Source organism: Lolium rigidum, chromosome 3 (genome assembly GCF_022539505.1).
Source record: "Lolium rigidum isolate FL_2022 chromosome 3, APGP_CSIRO_Lrig_0.1, whole genome shotgun sequence".
NCBI lineage: Eukaryota > Viridiplantae > Streptophyta > Magnoliopsida > Poales > Poaceae > Lolium > Lolium rigidum.
Window position 1 is genome coordinate 357,933,188 of NC_061510.1, and position 17,100 is coordinate 357,950,287.

Consider the following 17,100-nt stretch of genomic DNA (forward strand, 5'->3'; position numbering starts at 1 on the left):
TCCTAAATGTAGGGTTGAACGAGAAAATTTACACAAAACAACCTGATAGTTTTATATCGGAAGGTCAAGGAAGAAAAATATGTAAGTTAAAACTAATATATATATCACCTCAACACCCCAAGAGAGTGTGGCATTGATGGTGACATAGAAGACCAGAGATGGTCGCTTGTCTTGGCACGCATGCAGCGAAGCGAGACCATTGCTGACGTCGTTTGTTTGAGGATATGTTTCCTATGAAAGATATGCATGACATGTCTAGCTGAGAATCTGATCCAATTCCTGAAACTCCCATGGAATTTGGTGAAGAAACCCACGATGAGAGTTCATATTCGGATGAGGAGCATGACAATGAAGCTCCTCAAGGAGCAAGAGACACATGGTTGCAAATTATTTTGGTGATGATTTTATTGTGTACCCTGTGGATGATGCTCCCACCAGTATTTCAGAAGATCTGCATCTTCAGTTGGAGAGTACTAGATGGAAACAACTCAAAGCGAGATGGATTCTTCCGTATTGAATAATGGAACGTGTAAGTTAATTAAAAGTTCTTATGGGTGCAAACCTGTATGATGTAAATAGGTATTTAAAAGAAAGCCTGAGATGATGGTATTATTGAGAAGTACAAATCTCAGTTTGTGGACAAAAGCTACCCACTAGGAAAGCGAAGATTTCCTCGATACCTACTCACCGTGGATAATTTCACTACTATTTTCATTGGCTAATCACATGGTCTTTTCGTTCATCAAACGGATGTTAGGACGGCTTTCCTAAATGTTGAGTTGAACGATAAAATTTACACAAAACAACCTGATAGTATTATACTGAAAGGTCAAAAATAAAGGTGTGTAAATTAAAACAAATCTATATATGACCTTAACACCCCAGGCATGTGCGACATTGATGGCGGCGTAGAAGACCAGCGATGGCCGCTAGTCTTGGCACGCATGTAGTGAAGCGAGACCTTTGATGATGTCATAGAAGGACTAGCGTGTGGAATGCCGAATGGCCGTTTGATCGCTTCTAGGTGGGCCTAGGTCCGAGAAGGAAGGATACACGAACGGGGCGCGGCTTGTCCATGTCCGACGCATTTCCAGCCCGGCTAAGAATGCGTCACCGCGGGCAATTTGTTCTTTTGGATCGGGTGCTAGAGATGCTCTCATAATTCCTAAGGCATATCCAACGGGGCGACGCAAATAGGACACCCAAAGTGATCGTGCGCATCCGTTTGCGTCGGCCCGTGGTACAAAAATGGTCGGTTTTGACCGTGCGTCCGGTTGCGTCTGGGGTGCCCCAGCGGCCCGACGCATAATATTTTTACCTATTTTTTTATTTTTTCATTTAACCATGGATAGAAATATTACACAAAATACTACATAGTTTGAAACATGGTTCAAAAATTGCAAAATAAGGAAACCTAACTAGTGTTGGACTCGCGGGTTTCGTTCTTTTGCTGCCAAAAAGAACACTCTCACACACCCAGTCGCCCAAACTAGAAAATCTAGTTGAGTTCTGTGTGCCTTATGTTCTTAGATGCGCAAAAAGAACATACAAAAGCCTACAATAGTGGCTTCAATTGGTCGGTGGCCATCTTTGCTGCAAAGAAAAAAAACACTCGAACAACACTAGATGTCGGTGTCCTCGCCGGACTCATCCATGTGTTAGTGCCTGCGGCAGGTTGTGTTGTGGAACATCTTGACGATCATCTCACTGTCGCCTTCATAGAGGAAGGTGAGCAGGCACATCTTGCCATGTCTGTCGAACAAGACCTCGAGGTTGTAGGCGCGGGTGAATTTGTCCCACGCGGTGTGCAGATACATCTTGCCATGTCTGTCGAACAAGACCTCGATAGGCCACCGGCAAAAACCGCATCTGGTCCCCCGCAGCTGCAACTCAGCCGGCTCGGCGCCGTCGATGAACTCGGCGAACTTGTCCGGCAGCCGCTTGAAGGCAAGGGGTCCTCGTCGATGCGGAGGATGAACTCAAAGGAGCTCGCCTCTTGCGAAGATGATGACGGGGTGATGCTGCTCCAGCACGGCGCCCCTGCCGCGGCGACCGCGGCCTCGACCTCCTCGTCGGCCAGCTGGACCGGCCATGCATTCCCTCGCGGGTTTGTGGGGGGGGGGGGGGGGCTACGGTGGAGGTTGTGCGGCGGCTAGGATTTCTGTGGAATGGCATTAATTTCGTTGGTAGAGGTGGGTGGCGGTCGTTCGGTAGACGAGACATCGTCATTAATGTGACGGAGACTTGTGAACCGATGCCTTGTCGCGATGCACTTGAGAAGACGCATCATCCTAGGTTGATGTCAGGCGAGCCCAATGCGAACAGCCTAGTCACTATGCGTCGAACCATTAAATCTGGTTCCGTTTGCCTCGAATTGTGACAGCCTAATCACTATGCATCTAACCGTTAAATCTGGGTTCGTTGCCTCGAATCGTTGGAGATGCCCTAATGTTTTACTATCCCGAGCAGGAGGACACAGCACTGACACGGACATGATCGAAATGAGTACTCTCGTTTGGCCCACTAAAGATGACTGCGCCGCTGGGGCGGTGACATCGTACGGCGGCATTCCCTAGCGACTGCATTGCACAATGGCGCGCCGCAAGGCTGCAAAAGAGAAGGGAGCTCGGCGCTACGTGCTCCGTCGCTACACGCCAGTAAAGGCATGGATGCCCTAGCCGTATGATGGTGTCAGCGACGCCCGTTGGCCGTGGCCGTGGTGCGGCTACGCAGCGCTGCACGGCCTCGGAACTCATCACAGCCTGGGTGCTGGAACGCGATCGGCATGGCGGATTCGCTCCCTGGCGCGACGTGCGCACACGGCCAAACAGTACGCGCGCGAGTGCGGGAGCAAATGGGGCGCCGGGTACAGCAGAAAAAAATGGGGCGCTCGTCTCTTCTCCCTTGCCGCGGGGGCCAATCAAATCTCGGGTGGCAATGGCTTCATGCATCATGGCTACCTTCCAAAACACTGGTGTAGCAGCATAAGATTCGAGCCATCTTTCATGTGATGATGACAGGTAATATGTATACTATAGCCGCTGTCAGCATGTCTGGCAACACACCTTGCTAAGCTAAGCTAGATTTTATCGCTTAACACACCTTCATATCAAGATCGAGGGGTTAAAGAAGTGCCATTTTTCTCTCTGGACAGACGGTCCTAGATACGATTCCCTTGTTCCCTTAACCCTATTTGCTACATCAAGCACGTCGGGTGCTTCAGTCTTCGGAGACAATTTTCATGGCCACATCATTTCGCAACCTATCTGCTGCTTGCATGTTGAAAGGGTCGACAAGGGTCACTAGTCAGGTCGAAACATCCACGAGCAAACTGCGACGCTCCCCGCGAACGCCTCGGGCTTGGGGGAACCTAGATGGGTAGGGAAAGTTCGGATGACGGTATGTTGGAGGGATGATGTCTCGCTTAGTCGCTCGTTGCTATCATCCATGCACTCTTCGAGTCGTTCAGATGACGAAAACCCTAGATGGGTTCTACTTCACCGCCTCCCAATCGCATCTGCTTCCTGGCGTATCGGCAACAATTCTCTGATAACTATGATTGGGGGCGAAAGCCTATTTCAAGGAGGAAGAGGTTTCAACAGATGAGATAGAAGAAGCACACGAGATAACCCTGATGTTTGCCATGTATTGCCAATTTTCATTGATGACATCACCAAACGTTAGTTCATTACCCTGTCGCAAAATCATGATGTTTCCTTAATGAAGCTGGGGTGTATCACCTTTTATATACATAAAAAATCCCTGTCAACAGAAATCTAAAATAGGTCAATGATCTCCATAGCATGGCCGGCAATGGAGTTCATAGAAATGATCAAAGTCTCCATAGCATCGTCGGGCACATGAATATAACCTGCGACGACAACCCTATTGCTGCGTGCCATTTGGACAACGAGATCTAGCGTATCGATCATAGTCAAGTCTGTACGTCGTGGGTGACGGTGACTGGTTAATGCTATTCCCTCAGCCAAGAGAAAAATGTATAGGCATAGATATCTAAACAAATCTAAGACATTTTATTTTGAAATGAGGTTTAGTATTTGTCATATGGGGCCGGCCGGCTTTGGGTCTAGACATAAATGGATGTGAGTAACGCTTTTCTCTAAACTGTGGTTGTACTTTTCTCGGATGATTAAGACTTTACAAATTCTCAGTACGTCACCTACTCGTGTTGTTTACTAAAAGTGACACATAACGAGGACATACATATCCATTCCCAGATATAAGATCTGGTAAGAACTAAAATTAAAGAGAACAATGAACATAGATGCAGGGGGATGAAAGTACAAGAATCCAAGCGTGCTTCTATCTTAACCAGCATGTTGGACCTCGGAAATTTATGCAAAGTGAAATTGTGAACGTAAGTGCTGAACATAGGACCTTTTTTTATCAGGTTGATGTAAGTTTCAGACGTGGCAAAATCCGATTCCTTAATTCGACAACGAAAGGCATCATCGCACCGTGATGCATGAGTGAGCGCACGTCGTATGAAAATCGCACAAAAAACGTTCGATGTATTTCACGTCGTAAGCAGGTGCTATGCATGGTGTCTCATACGGAGGCGACAAGTCATGCCTAATGTTGCTGGATCGACGGTGGTGCGATAGTGACAGGAGGCGAGGCGGTATGTGAAGTCTTCATCTTCCAATGTCTCATTCAGCAGTTTCCGACTTTCAAGATATCGATAGCTGGACAATAGGTAATCGTAGAGGTGACTTAAAAGATAAGTATATGGTATCTGGTGCAAACACAAGATCTCTGATCTGGCTATGTCAACACATGTCATCATGTTTTTACTGAAGGTGGGATCAAGTCTTAACTTTGGGGATGAAAATTCCAAGATGTACCTATGACATCAGCGCCCTGCGGTGTTTTCTTTTTGAAGGGATAACCTTACGAGCTGCATAATTTTTGTTTGTCTTTGACGATAGGAGTTGTATTTGACTGGCGAAGTTACTATCGTGAGGTATACGGTCTCGATGTTCTTCTCCGGGTCAAACTTGTTCAGCTGTATTTAATTTGCACTATCATTCATATAAGTTGTGTGATTTGCCCTTTTCGACAAAAATAAAAAATGAAGTGGGTCAGGTTTGTCTTAATTAGTAAAAAAAAAACCCAAGAAATGTCCACTGGATTCTTCTGTTCTCACTAGCTAGATGGCATGCATGACCTGCCGAAGACCAGGTGATTGAACGATTCAAAAAATTAAGGGTGATTGTTTTGCCTTGATGGTTTCAAACTACGGTGTTGACCCGGGCTGAAACCATCCTGAAAACAAAAGTTTAACCAGCGAGGAATAATGGTACTACGTAATCTAGTGATAGATAAAGGTAGTGCGAGTGTGAGTGCGAGAAGAATAAGAAGAAGCATTTCTAGCCATATGGGGATCATCCTGCTTCTCCTACTCAGCAGCATCACGCCCTTCCAGGCGGCCGCCGATGTATTCTGCGACAACGTAAAGGTCGCCGCGGCCACGCTCGTTAACAAAACATCTTCTTCCCCGACGCACTTCACCACCACCACCTTCGGCCATGCCCCCGATGTCGTCTATGCGCTAGCCTTCTGCCGCGGCGACGTCGTGGATGATTCCACCTGCGCCGACTCCGTGACCAACACGTTCCGCAAGGTGCAGAGCCTTATACCATCTGGGGTGGAGTGCCTCAAGGGCTTCTCCTTCTACTCCGACTGCATCTTCGTCTACAACGCAATTAACCTCCTCGCGGCGTCCCCAAATACCGTGGGCTCATACGAAGATGGGGGGCGACCCTTCCAGAGGTGGAACGTCAAGAACGTCACCGGCGACATACCCCGGCCCTCATCACTGGCCTCATCCACGACCTGCGGGTGGAAACAGCGGAGAAGGCGGCCAACGGGACGCCCAAGCGGTTTGCCACTGGCGTTCTGGACAGCGGCACCAGCTTCCCGAAGATCTACTCCTTGTCGCAGTGCACGCCGGACCTCTCAGCCGGGGACTGTCTGGCGTGCCTGCGTCGTCTCCTCGGCATGATCAACTCCACCATGGCCCTGCGCATGGGAGGACAGATGGCTGTCGTACGGTGTTATTTCAGGTTCGACGCGTCTAAGTTCTACGAGGGCGAACCAATGCTAGCTCTTGGGCCGCCATCGCCACCTCCAACTCCTACTGAACACAAGAGTAAGTCCAGCACGAAGAAATAGTAGCATACTGAGTTGTCATTGTCATTTACACGCTTACTTGGCATGCTATCATGTTCATATATATAGGGAGTATCAGCAAGTTGTGGGCAATTCCCATAGTTCCTCTAGCGGCAGCAGCATTATTTCTGTGCGTATTCTTATACTCCCGTCGGCTCACAAAGCAACGAAAAGGTGTGCTACTTAGTTTCTGAAAATGATTGAGCAGTTCTAATTAATAAGATACTGTAAGCATTATTCAAGAGAGATTTCACACGTCCTCAATCATTTATTCAGATAAAGTGCCGCGATTACAAGGATTCTGGCGTTTTCAGGGTTCGGAAGGAGTAGAACAACTAATTTGGCAAACAAAGAATTCAGAGTTCTCAATGTTTAACTTTGAACAGCTACTAGAGGCTACAAATAATTTCTCAGAAGAAAACAAACTGGGGCAAGGTGGCTTTGGCGCTGTCTACAAGGCAAGTTCATGTGTGTGTCTGTTTTGTCCGTATTTGATTAGGAACTATTTTAGCTAGGATGCTAACATGATTGAATGGATTAGAGTTGTTACCACCCGAACTAATTAAAAAGACCAGGTTCTCCTGACCAAACTAGCTGATACATTGTAACAGGGAGAGGATGACTTGAGTGCAAACAGGAAAAGCCTAAATTTTGAACACATGTTTTTTCCAGGGCAAGTTTCCTGATGGATTGGATATAGCAGTTAAGAGACTTGCTTCACATTCAGGACAAGGTTTCACAGAGTTCAAAAATGAAGTCCAACTCATAGCCAAACTCCAGCATAGCAATTTGGTTAGGCTCATGGGATGTTGCTCTCAGGAAGAGGAGAAAATATTGGTGTATGAATACTTGCCAAACAAAAGCTTGGATTTCTTCATCTTTGGTATGCACTTGCATTTCCTAACTTAGTTTACATACTGTTTGTCGACCCAGAAGAATAGCTAAAGGATACTCGACATTATTTTTTCTGTTAGCCTTTAGTGTAGTTTTATTCCCTACATAACCTTTGTCCTATTTCCTTGCTTTCTATTTGTTATATTAATATCTATCGGATGTGCAGATGCGAAAAGAAGAGCTTTACTGGATTCGTCCAAACTTTTAGCAATAATTGAAGGAATAGCTCATGGACTTCTTTACCTACATAAGCACTCCCGGCTGCGTATCATACATCGGGATCTTAAACCAGGCAATATTCTACTAGACAATGAAATGAATCCGAAGATTTCAGATTTTGGTCTAGCAAAAATATCGACCTCAAATAACAATGAAGGAAACACTACAAGAAGAGTGGTTGGTACATAGTAAGTTTCATATAAATAATTCCACTCATGATTATTTATTTATATTACAATTTGACCATATTCAATAACTTTTTTATATCATATACCATTTTAGTGGATACATGGCCCCTGAGTATGCTTCGGAGGGCATCTTCTCTATTAAATCCGACGTGTTCAGCTTTGGTGTTATTATCTTTGAGATCCTTAGCGGAATACGGAATTCTGGAAACACACAATGTGGAGATTTCATCAATATGCTTGGATATGTGAGATTCTGCACACAAACATAAGAATTTGAACATGTTTTTATTTCCTATACAGCCTACATTTCTCAGAAAATGAAAGATATAATAAAACCTCAATATTACAAACAGGCATGGCAATTATGGAAAGAGGGAAGGTGGATTGATCTTGTTGATGCCACATTGGTTCCTAACATTCACTTGACAAAGATGATGAGGTACATTAACATAGCATTGTTATGTGTGCAAGCGAGTGCAGCAGATCGACCAACCATGGAAGTTGTTGTAGCAATGTTCAGAAGTGACACTATGAGCATTGCTGAGCCTATGCAACCGGCTTATTTCAATCTTAGGGCGGGAAATGGAGAGTTAGCCACTGCTACCGAGCCTTGTAGCATTAATGATATAACCATATCTGTCATAATTGGTAGATAGTGTTTTACTCGTATTATTTGGTTTCTAATTTCTGAATGTATATTCATTATATCATAACAATTTTCTAATGTGAAAGTTTAATTGGTCGCGTTGTTCCTATTTGGAGTACATTATTTGTTTTATTTAGCTTACCTCTCACGTTTTGTTTTGTTTTTTCTATATCTTTATCTACCTTAAATTGTGTGCTACTTATGTGTCTATAGTAAGATTATCACATTAATATCTATATAATATATTGGTTCACATTTTGCATGGTGGGCGATTAATTTTTATGAAAGGAACCATGCAAAACTAAACCACCTAGCAGACTATGCCTAGGGCACAATAGAGCAAAGCAACCATGCGAAGCCGGAACTACCAATCTATCAAGCCAGCCTCCACCACCATCATGTCCACCAACCATGGAGAGGGTGTGAAACGAGATCTTTGGCAACACCATCTAACGAGGGAAATGACAGCCGCGGGCATCGTTGTCACTGGCATCGATTTAAGACTTTTGCCCAAGCACCGCACAACACCACCTCATTAAGCCCGAAGGAAATGTCCATTCATGCCATCAACAACCACACGTTCTATCAGTTTTTTTTTTGAAGTAGTTCTATCAGTTCTAATTGACCATGATCCAATTGAAAATTAATATATCGAGCGAAATGCTTGATGAGCTACCCCAACCAACAATCAGAAATTAATATGAAAGCAAATCTTTGGTGAGCCCTGCAAAGAGAAGAAATCCCTTAGGCTCCATGTCATAGCTAGAAGCCGAGAATGTGATGGGGTACGCCTCAGCTATGCTAGAACAGATTAAAAGCAAAATTACTATGCAAAACATGATCATGATATTCTTATAGATAACGGGAAATAGAGTCCAAGCATAGTATTACCTTCTCCTCATTGCCGGTTCACTCGAACAGTTCATCTTAAATTTGTAGGTGTTATGCCTTCATGGTATCCACATGGAGGAACTTCATGTAGAAAATTGCAATATCCATGTAGATCGACTTAGTCATGGTGGTAGCGCTTTTTTGTACGGCTGGAAAGTTGTGGCAGGAGCCATAGGGGGCGGCTTATGGAGAGGTGTGAGGTACGATAGAAGATTGAGCTCCAGGATCGAGATTGCCCATAGTTTACCTATCGGACCATCGTCGGTGGAAGTAAATCCCTACACCTACTTATCTCGATTATTAGATCTCTCAGGACATTACTAGATTTCGTATGTACCCCTCAATGGGTGCCCCTACTGGATCTATGTAGTACATCCGAGCCAAGGTTTACAAAGTATCCGAGTCGATTCATCGCCTCAGCAATTGCCTGTTACGAGACAATACACTGTTACGAGAACACACTTAAAAATCAGTCCCTTCCCCAGACCGATGTGACATCACAGCAAATTATTCCCACCACGCTTTTAGCATGCACGGTCTACTAATCCATAGCACATCCATCCCATCCTAACTTTGATTTGGAACATCAACCCTGTGCAAACGTACGGTCCTACGAACCGAAAAGCAGAACGTCCTCAGACGGACTGGAAGCTTAATTTTCCGGAATACTCTTCAGTTCATTATACGACTCCGATCTGCTGCAATGAATAAAAAAAAAAGTGCTACAGAGCCAGTTCGGCGTCTGGAGAGCCCACACGCTCTGGCGCTAATCACGAAATAGCATGCTATAGCACTGCTAAACCATGCTAAATAGCTCGTATATAGCATCTGGAGGAGATGCGATGAAATGCCAAAGGTGTAGGATAAACATACCAATAATGCCTGATTCCTTTTTGCAGTTGTCTAACAGACCTGCCTTGTTAGGCAAACCACTTCATTTGACTGATTTCAAAAGGAAGAAAACAATACGCTTTCATGTCCAAAAAATGCACATCACAATTCACAAACATGATGAAGTTCCCTGGTCTGGTCCTTGACAGATCCTATCAGTACATTCCTGCAATCCATTCTTAAGATCAAACCAAATATGTATTTCCACTTTGATTGCATCGGAACAACTCTTCTTATTTGCAAAAAACTTTCACAAACCATGTGAACTAGCTACATAGAGAACCTACCCTTTTACTCTTGGTGTTACATGAAAGAATTTTGAAGCGCATGAATTCCGTGAGGGTTTTAATAGAATTAATGTTACAGATCACTTAAAAGTTATTTCTACTCTTTCACCTTGAAGAATGTATAGGAAAGAACTATGTTGTTTACCCCGTCCATTTTGGGGTCTGTCTCAAACTCAGGATCAATGTAGAAGAATACCTGAAAATTTTCAGGTGCATGTTAGAAAAATTAGCAGAAATTACCATGGGTAGATGTATTAACATACAATACCCCCATTAACACAACTTCAAACTCAGTTTTCTGTCCAAAAAAAAACTTCAAACTCAGTTCCAGTCCTCCATCCGGAAATAAGTGACTTGGATTTGTCTAGATTCGCATGTATATACACACTAAAACGCGCCTAGATACATACGAATCTAGACAAATCAGAGTCAGTTATTTCCGGACGGAGGGAGTAGTATTTATTGTGTATCTCTATTAGCCTTTTATAGTTATAATCTGGACTATTATAACAAGTCCCCACCAAAATAAGCAGTGTAGACGTTTCTCTTTTTGCCTTGATTTAAGGCAGAACTTCCACAAATTTTTTACCCTAAAAGCAAGGGAGGCGAGGTGCCATGTATTTTTTTGTGCAGAATTATAATTTCGACTAGAAATGCCATCACTGTTTCACCGAGTGTAAACTGAACTCACCGGCATGTCAATCTGCTCGCCTGGAAGAAGTGTTTGCTCCTCAAAGCAGAAACATTGTATTTTATTGAAGTAGATCGCAGCCTGCAGGGTAAAAAAGGACTTGTGAACTAGAAACATCAGGAGTCGGGTGGCTTAGCTAGAATGACATAGTTACATCTCGCAATTTAGGTTTAGTTTAGAAACATAACTAGGCTGAAAATTTAAAGTCATGTTAGTCCTTGACAGGACGATTAGAGTTACATCAAGAATGGTTATATATTCACAATTTTCTGTTCACTATTTCATTTTTCGCCACCATTGCAAAAGTTAACTGTGATTTCAAGCTGTCTTTGGTAGAAATCCGGTTGAGACCTATTTTACCCCCAATATGTTTCCACTAAGGCACTACAATTACAGGCCAATAAAAAGAGAACATGATGAAACATACACAAAAACCTTCTCAAATTTTCATTAGCTTAAACAGATATTGCTTTCCAGCCCATGCCAACAAGATAAGGTTGACAACTTTTGTTCCATCACAGATAAAAATTTCTGATTCATAATGATTGCAGTTTAATTGACACCATAACAACACAACTAAATCTATGTTTTTCTTTTTCCCTTTTCAAGCAGTTGGGGGCAGAGAGGCTTTTCTAACAATAGGTTGTGTATATAATCTTGAAAGAAAGAATGATATATACCTATATACCTACACTTACATCTACAGAAGAGTACCAAAAGTGAGATCATATCTAGTGCTGTCAGGCCTTTGAGTGCTACTTTATTCCACAACAATCTGGGACGTCCAATCCGAGCCAAATGAACAGCATCAAACCAATAAGCCATCTGCCACCCACCATGACATATACGCAAAAGCAATCACTCAATTTCTTTGAATTGTGACAGACAGTTAATCCTTAACATATTTCTCTACTCGGATCGAGATTCCGCCCCCAAATTGAATATAGGTTGAAGAAGCGGCTCAACACATCCCCACGAGATCAATTCAGGCTCAAATCGAAGTTGGGTTGGAGGAGCTCACCACACCCCCGCCAAGCATAGAGCTGGACTAACCCTCCTGTCTTTTGGCTTACCATCGAACTGCTGCAACCTGCCAACTTCTGCTAGATGCAACTGCTTTCACACCTCCTTGTGGGCAGGTGAGCTTATGTGTGGCACACCCAGGTTGCAGTTCGCACGGAACAAGAGAGTGTGGCTGTCCGACAAGTTCTCCGCACTGGGTCACCATGAGCTGACCTTCTCACGCTATAGTGGCTGCACAACACAATCTGCCCATTTCTTATCTTTCCGTTTGTTCTTGCAATTTCTTAATCTAGTGAGAATGCTTATAATTTGTGAATCGTGATTCTGCCAACTAGCAGCTATCCAAAGCTACAAAACAACTAAGGGCCTGTTTGTTTGGGCTTATTTTGGCTTTCCACTAAAATAAGCAGATGAAATGAAACAAACGGACTGGGTTGGCTGTAGGCTTTTCCAAAGCCACCGAGCGCGATACACAGGAAACGAAAAGCACCTCCGGAGGTGCTTTCTCCAGCTTCCCGCAGCTTCCCCACTTAACTCTGAAACGGTATATCCTTTTGCTCCTGGCGTTTGTGATATTTACGTGTATGTGCCACCGAACCGCTGCTCACTGACGTGCTGAACCGAAACGACACAAGCACACGTCGACAGAATAGATCTATGATACTTTTTTTTCTCCTCCGCAGCGTGATCCATATGATATTACTCCATCCGGTGCTAAATATTTGTCGCATGTTTAGGCCAAATATAGACTAAAATATGTTCTCACGATCTTGAAGGGTATTTCGGATAATTCATCTATTCACAGCTAGACAGCCAGCCAGATTGCCAAACAGTGAAACTTAAAACGGCTGCTTCCCCTGCACAGCAGCTTTCCCTATACAGCAGCTTTCCCTGCACAGCCAGCCAGCCACAGCCCAAACAAACAGGCCCCAAGTTCATGTAACTGAAAATCACAAGTATCTAGCCAGCTGTAATCTGGAGGAAGAAGACTACAAGAGGCTCATGTTGATGTTGAGAAAATCTAGTTTTTCAGGGGTTATTAATGTACAAATGTTTCTACTGGGAGGGGGTGGAGTGACCACATATACTATCCTGTCCATTCATTGAAATCACACGGCCCATGTTGTCTGCTGAGGAGCACTAGATATCCTCTCTACCAAAAGTATGTTACATGCATTTTCGAGGCTTAAATACAATGTTTCCTACTCTCATATTGTACCTTGAACATCCTTTATTACTCTAAAAAGGGCGTAGCCAGTGCTAAAAGCTCCCACACATTGGGTATTTCTAGGCAGCCTTTCCCTTGCTTTTTATTATGCAATGAGGCTGATTTGAACATCCTTCATTACTCTAAACAATCAAAATTATCAGAGATTTATTCCAATGTTCTAAGGTACTTTTGCCGAAACATACCGTTACACCTGGCACTTGTTGGCGATGTTAATTGAACAACTTGTAGTATACAAGGAAAATTACGCAGCAATGGGAACAACATATTACAAAAAGACGTCACGAAATGCCCGAAGAAATAATAGAACATGATCACTGGTAGAAGTTACTGCAATTAGCTTCTAAGAAGAAACGGCAGCAATATGAAAATTGTGTTGTAGAAATAAATGAAACATGCAATATTACACTTCTATACCTTCATTGGAGCAACATTATACGTGGACACACCAGTAATTGGAGCTGAACTGCGGTTCTCAGCAGTATAAAATGCAAGAGCACTTTCACCAGGTTTAACCTTCACCTATAATTAGGATAGATCAAGAATAAATACACAAGAAAGAATGCAAGTTATCAGCAATTAAGTTCTGATGTATACCTCTCTCTGTGTAGGAATGAACTTCCAAGGCATTCCATCAGCAACATCAGCATTAAATTGGATAATTATCTCTCTGAAAGCAAAATGGACAGCCTTAAAATAAGAAATGAAGGAAATAAAGTCCAAGCGTAAAAATTGAGCTAATAATTAACTTCATGCACAACATTACTGAGGGTGACATATATAATAGGAGACATATTTGTTATGCCATTTATGAGAATATCAGAAACTACGAGCAGTTACTTTTTGTTAGTTTGAACAATGTGCAATTAGCTGAAATCATGTCTAAATATAAAGACAGGACCTATCTCAATACCTTAACTCTTTTCTCAAGTTCAACAACAATTAGATTATGGTCATTCATATCTCAACATTACAGCAGACATGCAATGGTGGTGAACACTGTACCAAGTAAACCTCTAACAAAGCGTATTCCAGATAGCTTCCGCCACTGGATCAAAGTGTCACGCCAGCTTAGTATTGGCGAGGAAAGATACTCAGAAGGACGTATTACAGACAAGTTAAAAAGAGCCTAATTTACGCAACCACCAGCTAGCCAATAACACATGGACTCTATATGGTTCCCGAATTGACTGGTCATGTTTCAAGTCCCATTAGAAGAAGATCTTCACAAAATATGACCAGCTAGCATATTCCAAAGAAGGTAGCGTGCTCCGTGGACCACACTGGAACTTTACTCCTTTTCACAGCAGATCTGCGCTTAAGTCCCTTAATGGAAACTTTCGATGAACATTTTCGCTCTCTCTCTCTGTCTAGAACATTAACATCCATGGTACTATAAAATTAATCAGGCAGAAACGAACTATCTAGAGGAAACAGTTAACTGAATGGTAGTCCAAGTATTTTGGTGTGTGTGCAAAAGAATCTGAACAAAATGGAAGTGCCCAGAAACATGGTATCCCATGTTTAGGAAGGGTCACCTTTGTGGTGTGGTTCCTTGTCGAGTATGCCGGGAGATCTTCTCCTCTACACTCTGCAGATAATCAGTCATTTTAATTTGTCATTATACACCAATACACAGTACTACAAGTAAAAGCACACTGGATAAAACTTAGCACCCCCTTTTGACTATCTATCTATTGCCCACTACAGCCAATATGAAACTATCTCCATACCAAAATTTCGACTCAGAGCATTTTCCTGAAGTCTCTCATTTTCTGATTAGATCATTATCCTCCATGTAAGTCTTTGTATGGAAATGGAAGCAGGTAGCTTCATGACACCTTGAAAAAGATTCAGGGAACACTCTCCCAACTCTATCTATCGTTTGATGACACCCTGAACAAGATTATATGAATCTAAACCCTACTCAATGACGGGAGGTGTGCTGTCAGCATCGACCAAATCAAGCACGACCTAATAGTGATCCCCGCAAATGCGCAGTACGAGGACGCCGACAAAGAACGCACTTGCATAAGTAAATCGAACGAGGGGTAGTAGGGGTGGGGGCAGACCTCGCGACGCTGAACGGTGCCGCCGTATCCGGTAGCCTGGCAGAAGCGGCGGTAGAGCGGGACGGCGGCGTAGGAGGCGCCGACCATAGCGGCCGCCACGCCGAGAAGGTACCCCAGGGTCCTCCTAGAGCTCTTCTCCCGGCCGGCCGCGGCAGCGGAGGCGGCGGCGGAGGAGGAGGAGGAGGCGAGCCCGCGAGAGAGGAAGGCGTCGGCCGCGGGCGGCCATGGGCGGAGAGGGGTGTGGCGGCGGGCCAGCGGGAGGGCGAGGTGGCGGTGGAGGAGCCTCGGGAGCGGAGGCATCGCGTCGGCGACGCCGGAGGCGGCGAGAGGTCGTCTTCTTCTTCTTCTTTTACGGAGAGCAGCGAGAGGCGATGCCGCCGCCGCGATGCGCTGTGATGTGTTCGACTGTGGCGGTCCTGGGAGTTCGGTCAGACCGAACCGAACGGTTTATTTGGAACTTGGGTTTTTTGATCTTTCTGATTCCTGAACCGAACGGTTCCCTGAGAAATCGTTGCACGCAGGCTGCGGCTCCACTATGCTTGAGCGACGGGCATCACCGCACACCGCGGCCATGAGGGCTCCGTAGCCGGCGCGGTGTGTGCGCATGGACGTCGCCGGCGGCCGGCGGCCGGCGACGGCAGGGACTGCGAGCTGGGCAAATGAAAGCGGCGGCGCTGCGCTACGTGCGTTTGGGTTAAAATGGTGGATGGGCTATTGGCCTGTTGGGCTTCGTTGTGCTGGGCATTAATACAGTATTTCGCATTTCGGTTCATCGCTCCACAGAGGCCCAATGACCGAACCCGCCCAACTGAAATTGGTTTCCGTCCTTGGTTTATTCAGCTACGGTTTTGGAATTTGGATGCCATCCTCGGTTTTTTTCCGACCCTGAGGTTCATTAACCTAGTTTTTTTATAGAAGAACACTCGTTGGGTCTTTCGTTTGATGTCTATGTTAACATACACCTAGTAACAAATGGTATATTAATTACAGATCCATACGTCTGTCTTCGGGAGTAGCCACGAATAAATGTATGTCTTCTTGAATTTTACAGGTGCGTAGTGCACATCCATATACACTTGTAAAGAAATTCACAAATAAGACATGTTATCGAGTTTTGCAAAACCAGGTTCCGTATAACTTAAGGTCAATTGGTGATGTCTGCCTGGATCATCAGTCTATCTCACGAAAAAAAACTATATGAAAAATGCCACATGGAAATTAAAACGGGATGGTGAGGTTGTACATATGCCTCCCCCCCTCCCCGTCAAGTGAGGTAGGCTAAGAGCATGTCCAACGCGGACGCTTATACAGACGCTAAGGAAATAAATCCCGGTCGTTTTGCAGTTAACGAGCAAATATCCTGGCGCTCCTACCGCGTCGCTGCTTAAGTTGGAGGCGGGCGCTTGGACAGCTTGGACAGATTCGCGTGAGGAGATTTTAGTTGCAAGCAGCAAGGCGCTTGACTAAACTAGCCTTTACGCGTTGGAAGCTGGTAGGCGCTTAGAAAGACTGAGTTGTTTAAGCGCCTGTACAAGAGTCTTGCATTGAACATGCCCTAAGAGCATCTCTAACAGAGCCCGTAAATCCGGCCGGAACAGAACTTTTCCGACGGATTTACGGGTTCGGGCCGAAACTGGCGCCGATCAGTGACCGAAAAAGTGGGCCGGCCCGAATACGGAGTTCGAGGGCCCGAGAAACTCCCCGCACGGCCCCTATTAAAAGGGATCGCGGAGGGGACTTCGGTTCGCAAACCCTACTCCCCTCCGTCGTCTCCTCTCCCTCCGCCGCCACCAGTCCCCCGCTCCGACGAGCAATACACGCGCAACCAGCCACCAATCCTCCACCCGCCGCCGCACGATGGCCTCCCGTGGAGGTGCC

At 44.8% G+C, this 17,100-nt stretch overlaps 1 protein-coding gene and 1 pseudogene across 1 annotated transcript; one reads left to right on the plus strand and one right to left on the minus strand.

Moving 5' to 3' along the window:
- Positions 1-5,398: 5,398 nt before the first annotated feature.
- LOC124700380 lies at positions 5,399-8,149 on the plus strand (annotated as a pseudogene).
- Positions 8,150-10,076: 1,927 nt separating this feature from the next.
- On the minus strand, positions 10,077-15,522 carry LOC124700381 (cytochrome c oxidase assembly protein COX11, mitochondrial-like). The gene is made up of 6 exons (XM_047232515.1): positions 15,223-15,522; positions 14,689-14,741; positions 13,748-13,820; positions 13,568-13,672; positions 10,900-10,980; positions 10,077-10,404 (listed from the first exon to the last, which is right to left on the minus strand). The coding sequence occupies exons 1-6, from the start codon at positions 15,520-15,522 to the stop codon at positions 10,306-10,308; spliced, it is 711 nt and encodes a 236-aa protein (XP_047088471.1). The 3' UTR covers positions 10,077-10,305.
- Between the last annotated feature and the right edge of the window lie 1,578 nt (positions 15,523-17,100).

Excerpts from the sequence above, each read along its gene's own strand:
- LOC124700381 (XM_047232515.1), bottom strand. The coding sequence starts at position 15,522 with ATGCCTCCGCTCCCGAGGCTCCTCCACCGCCACCTCGCCCTCCCGCTG. Across the intron at positions 13,821-14,688 it reads CAAGGAACCACACCACAAAG|AGAGATAATTATCCAATTTA; the intron begins GTGACCCTTCCT and ends TTTTGCTTTCAG. Across the intron at positions 10,405-10,899 it reads GCGAGCAGATTGACATGCCG|GTATTCTTCTACATTGATCC; the intron begins GTGAGTTCAGTT and ends GAAAATTTTCAG.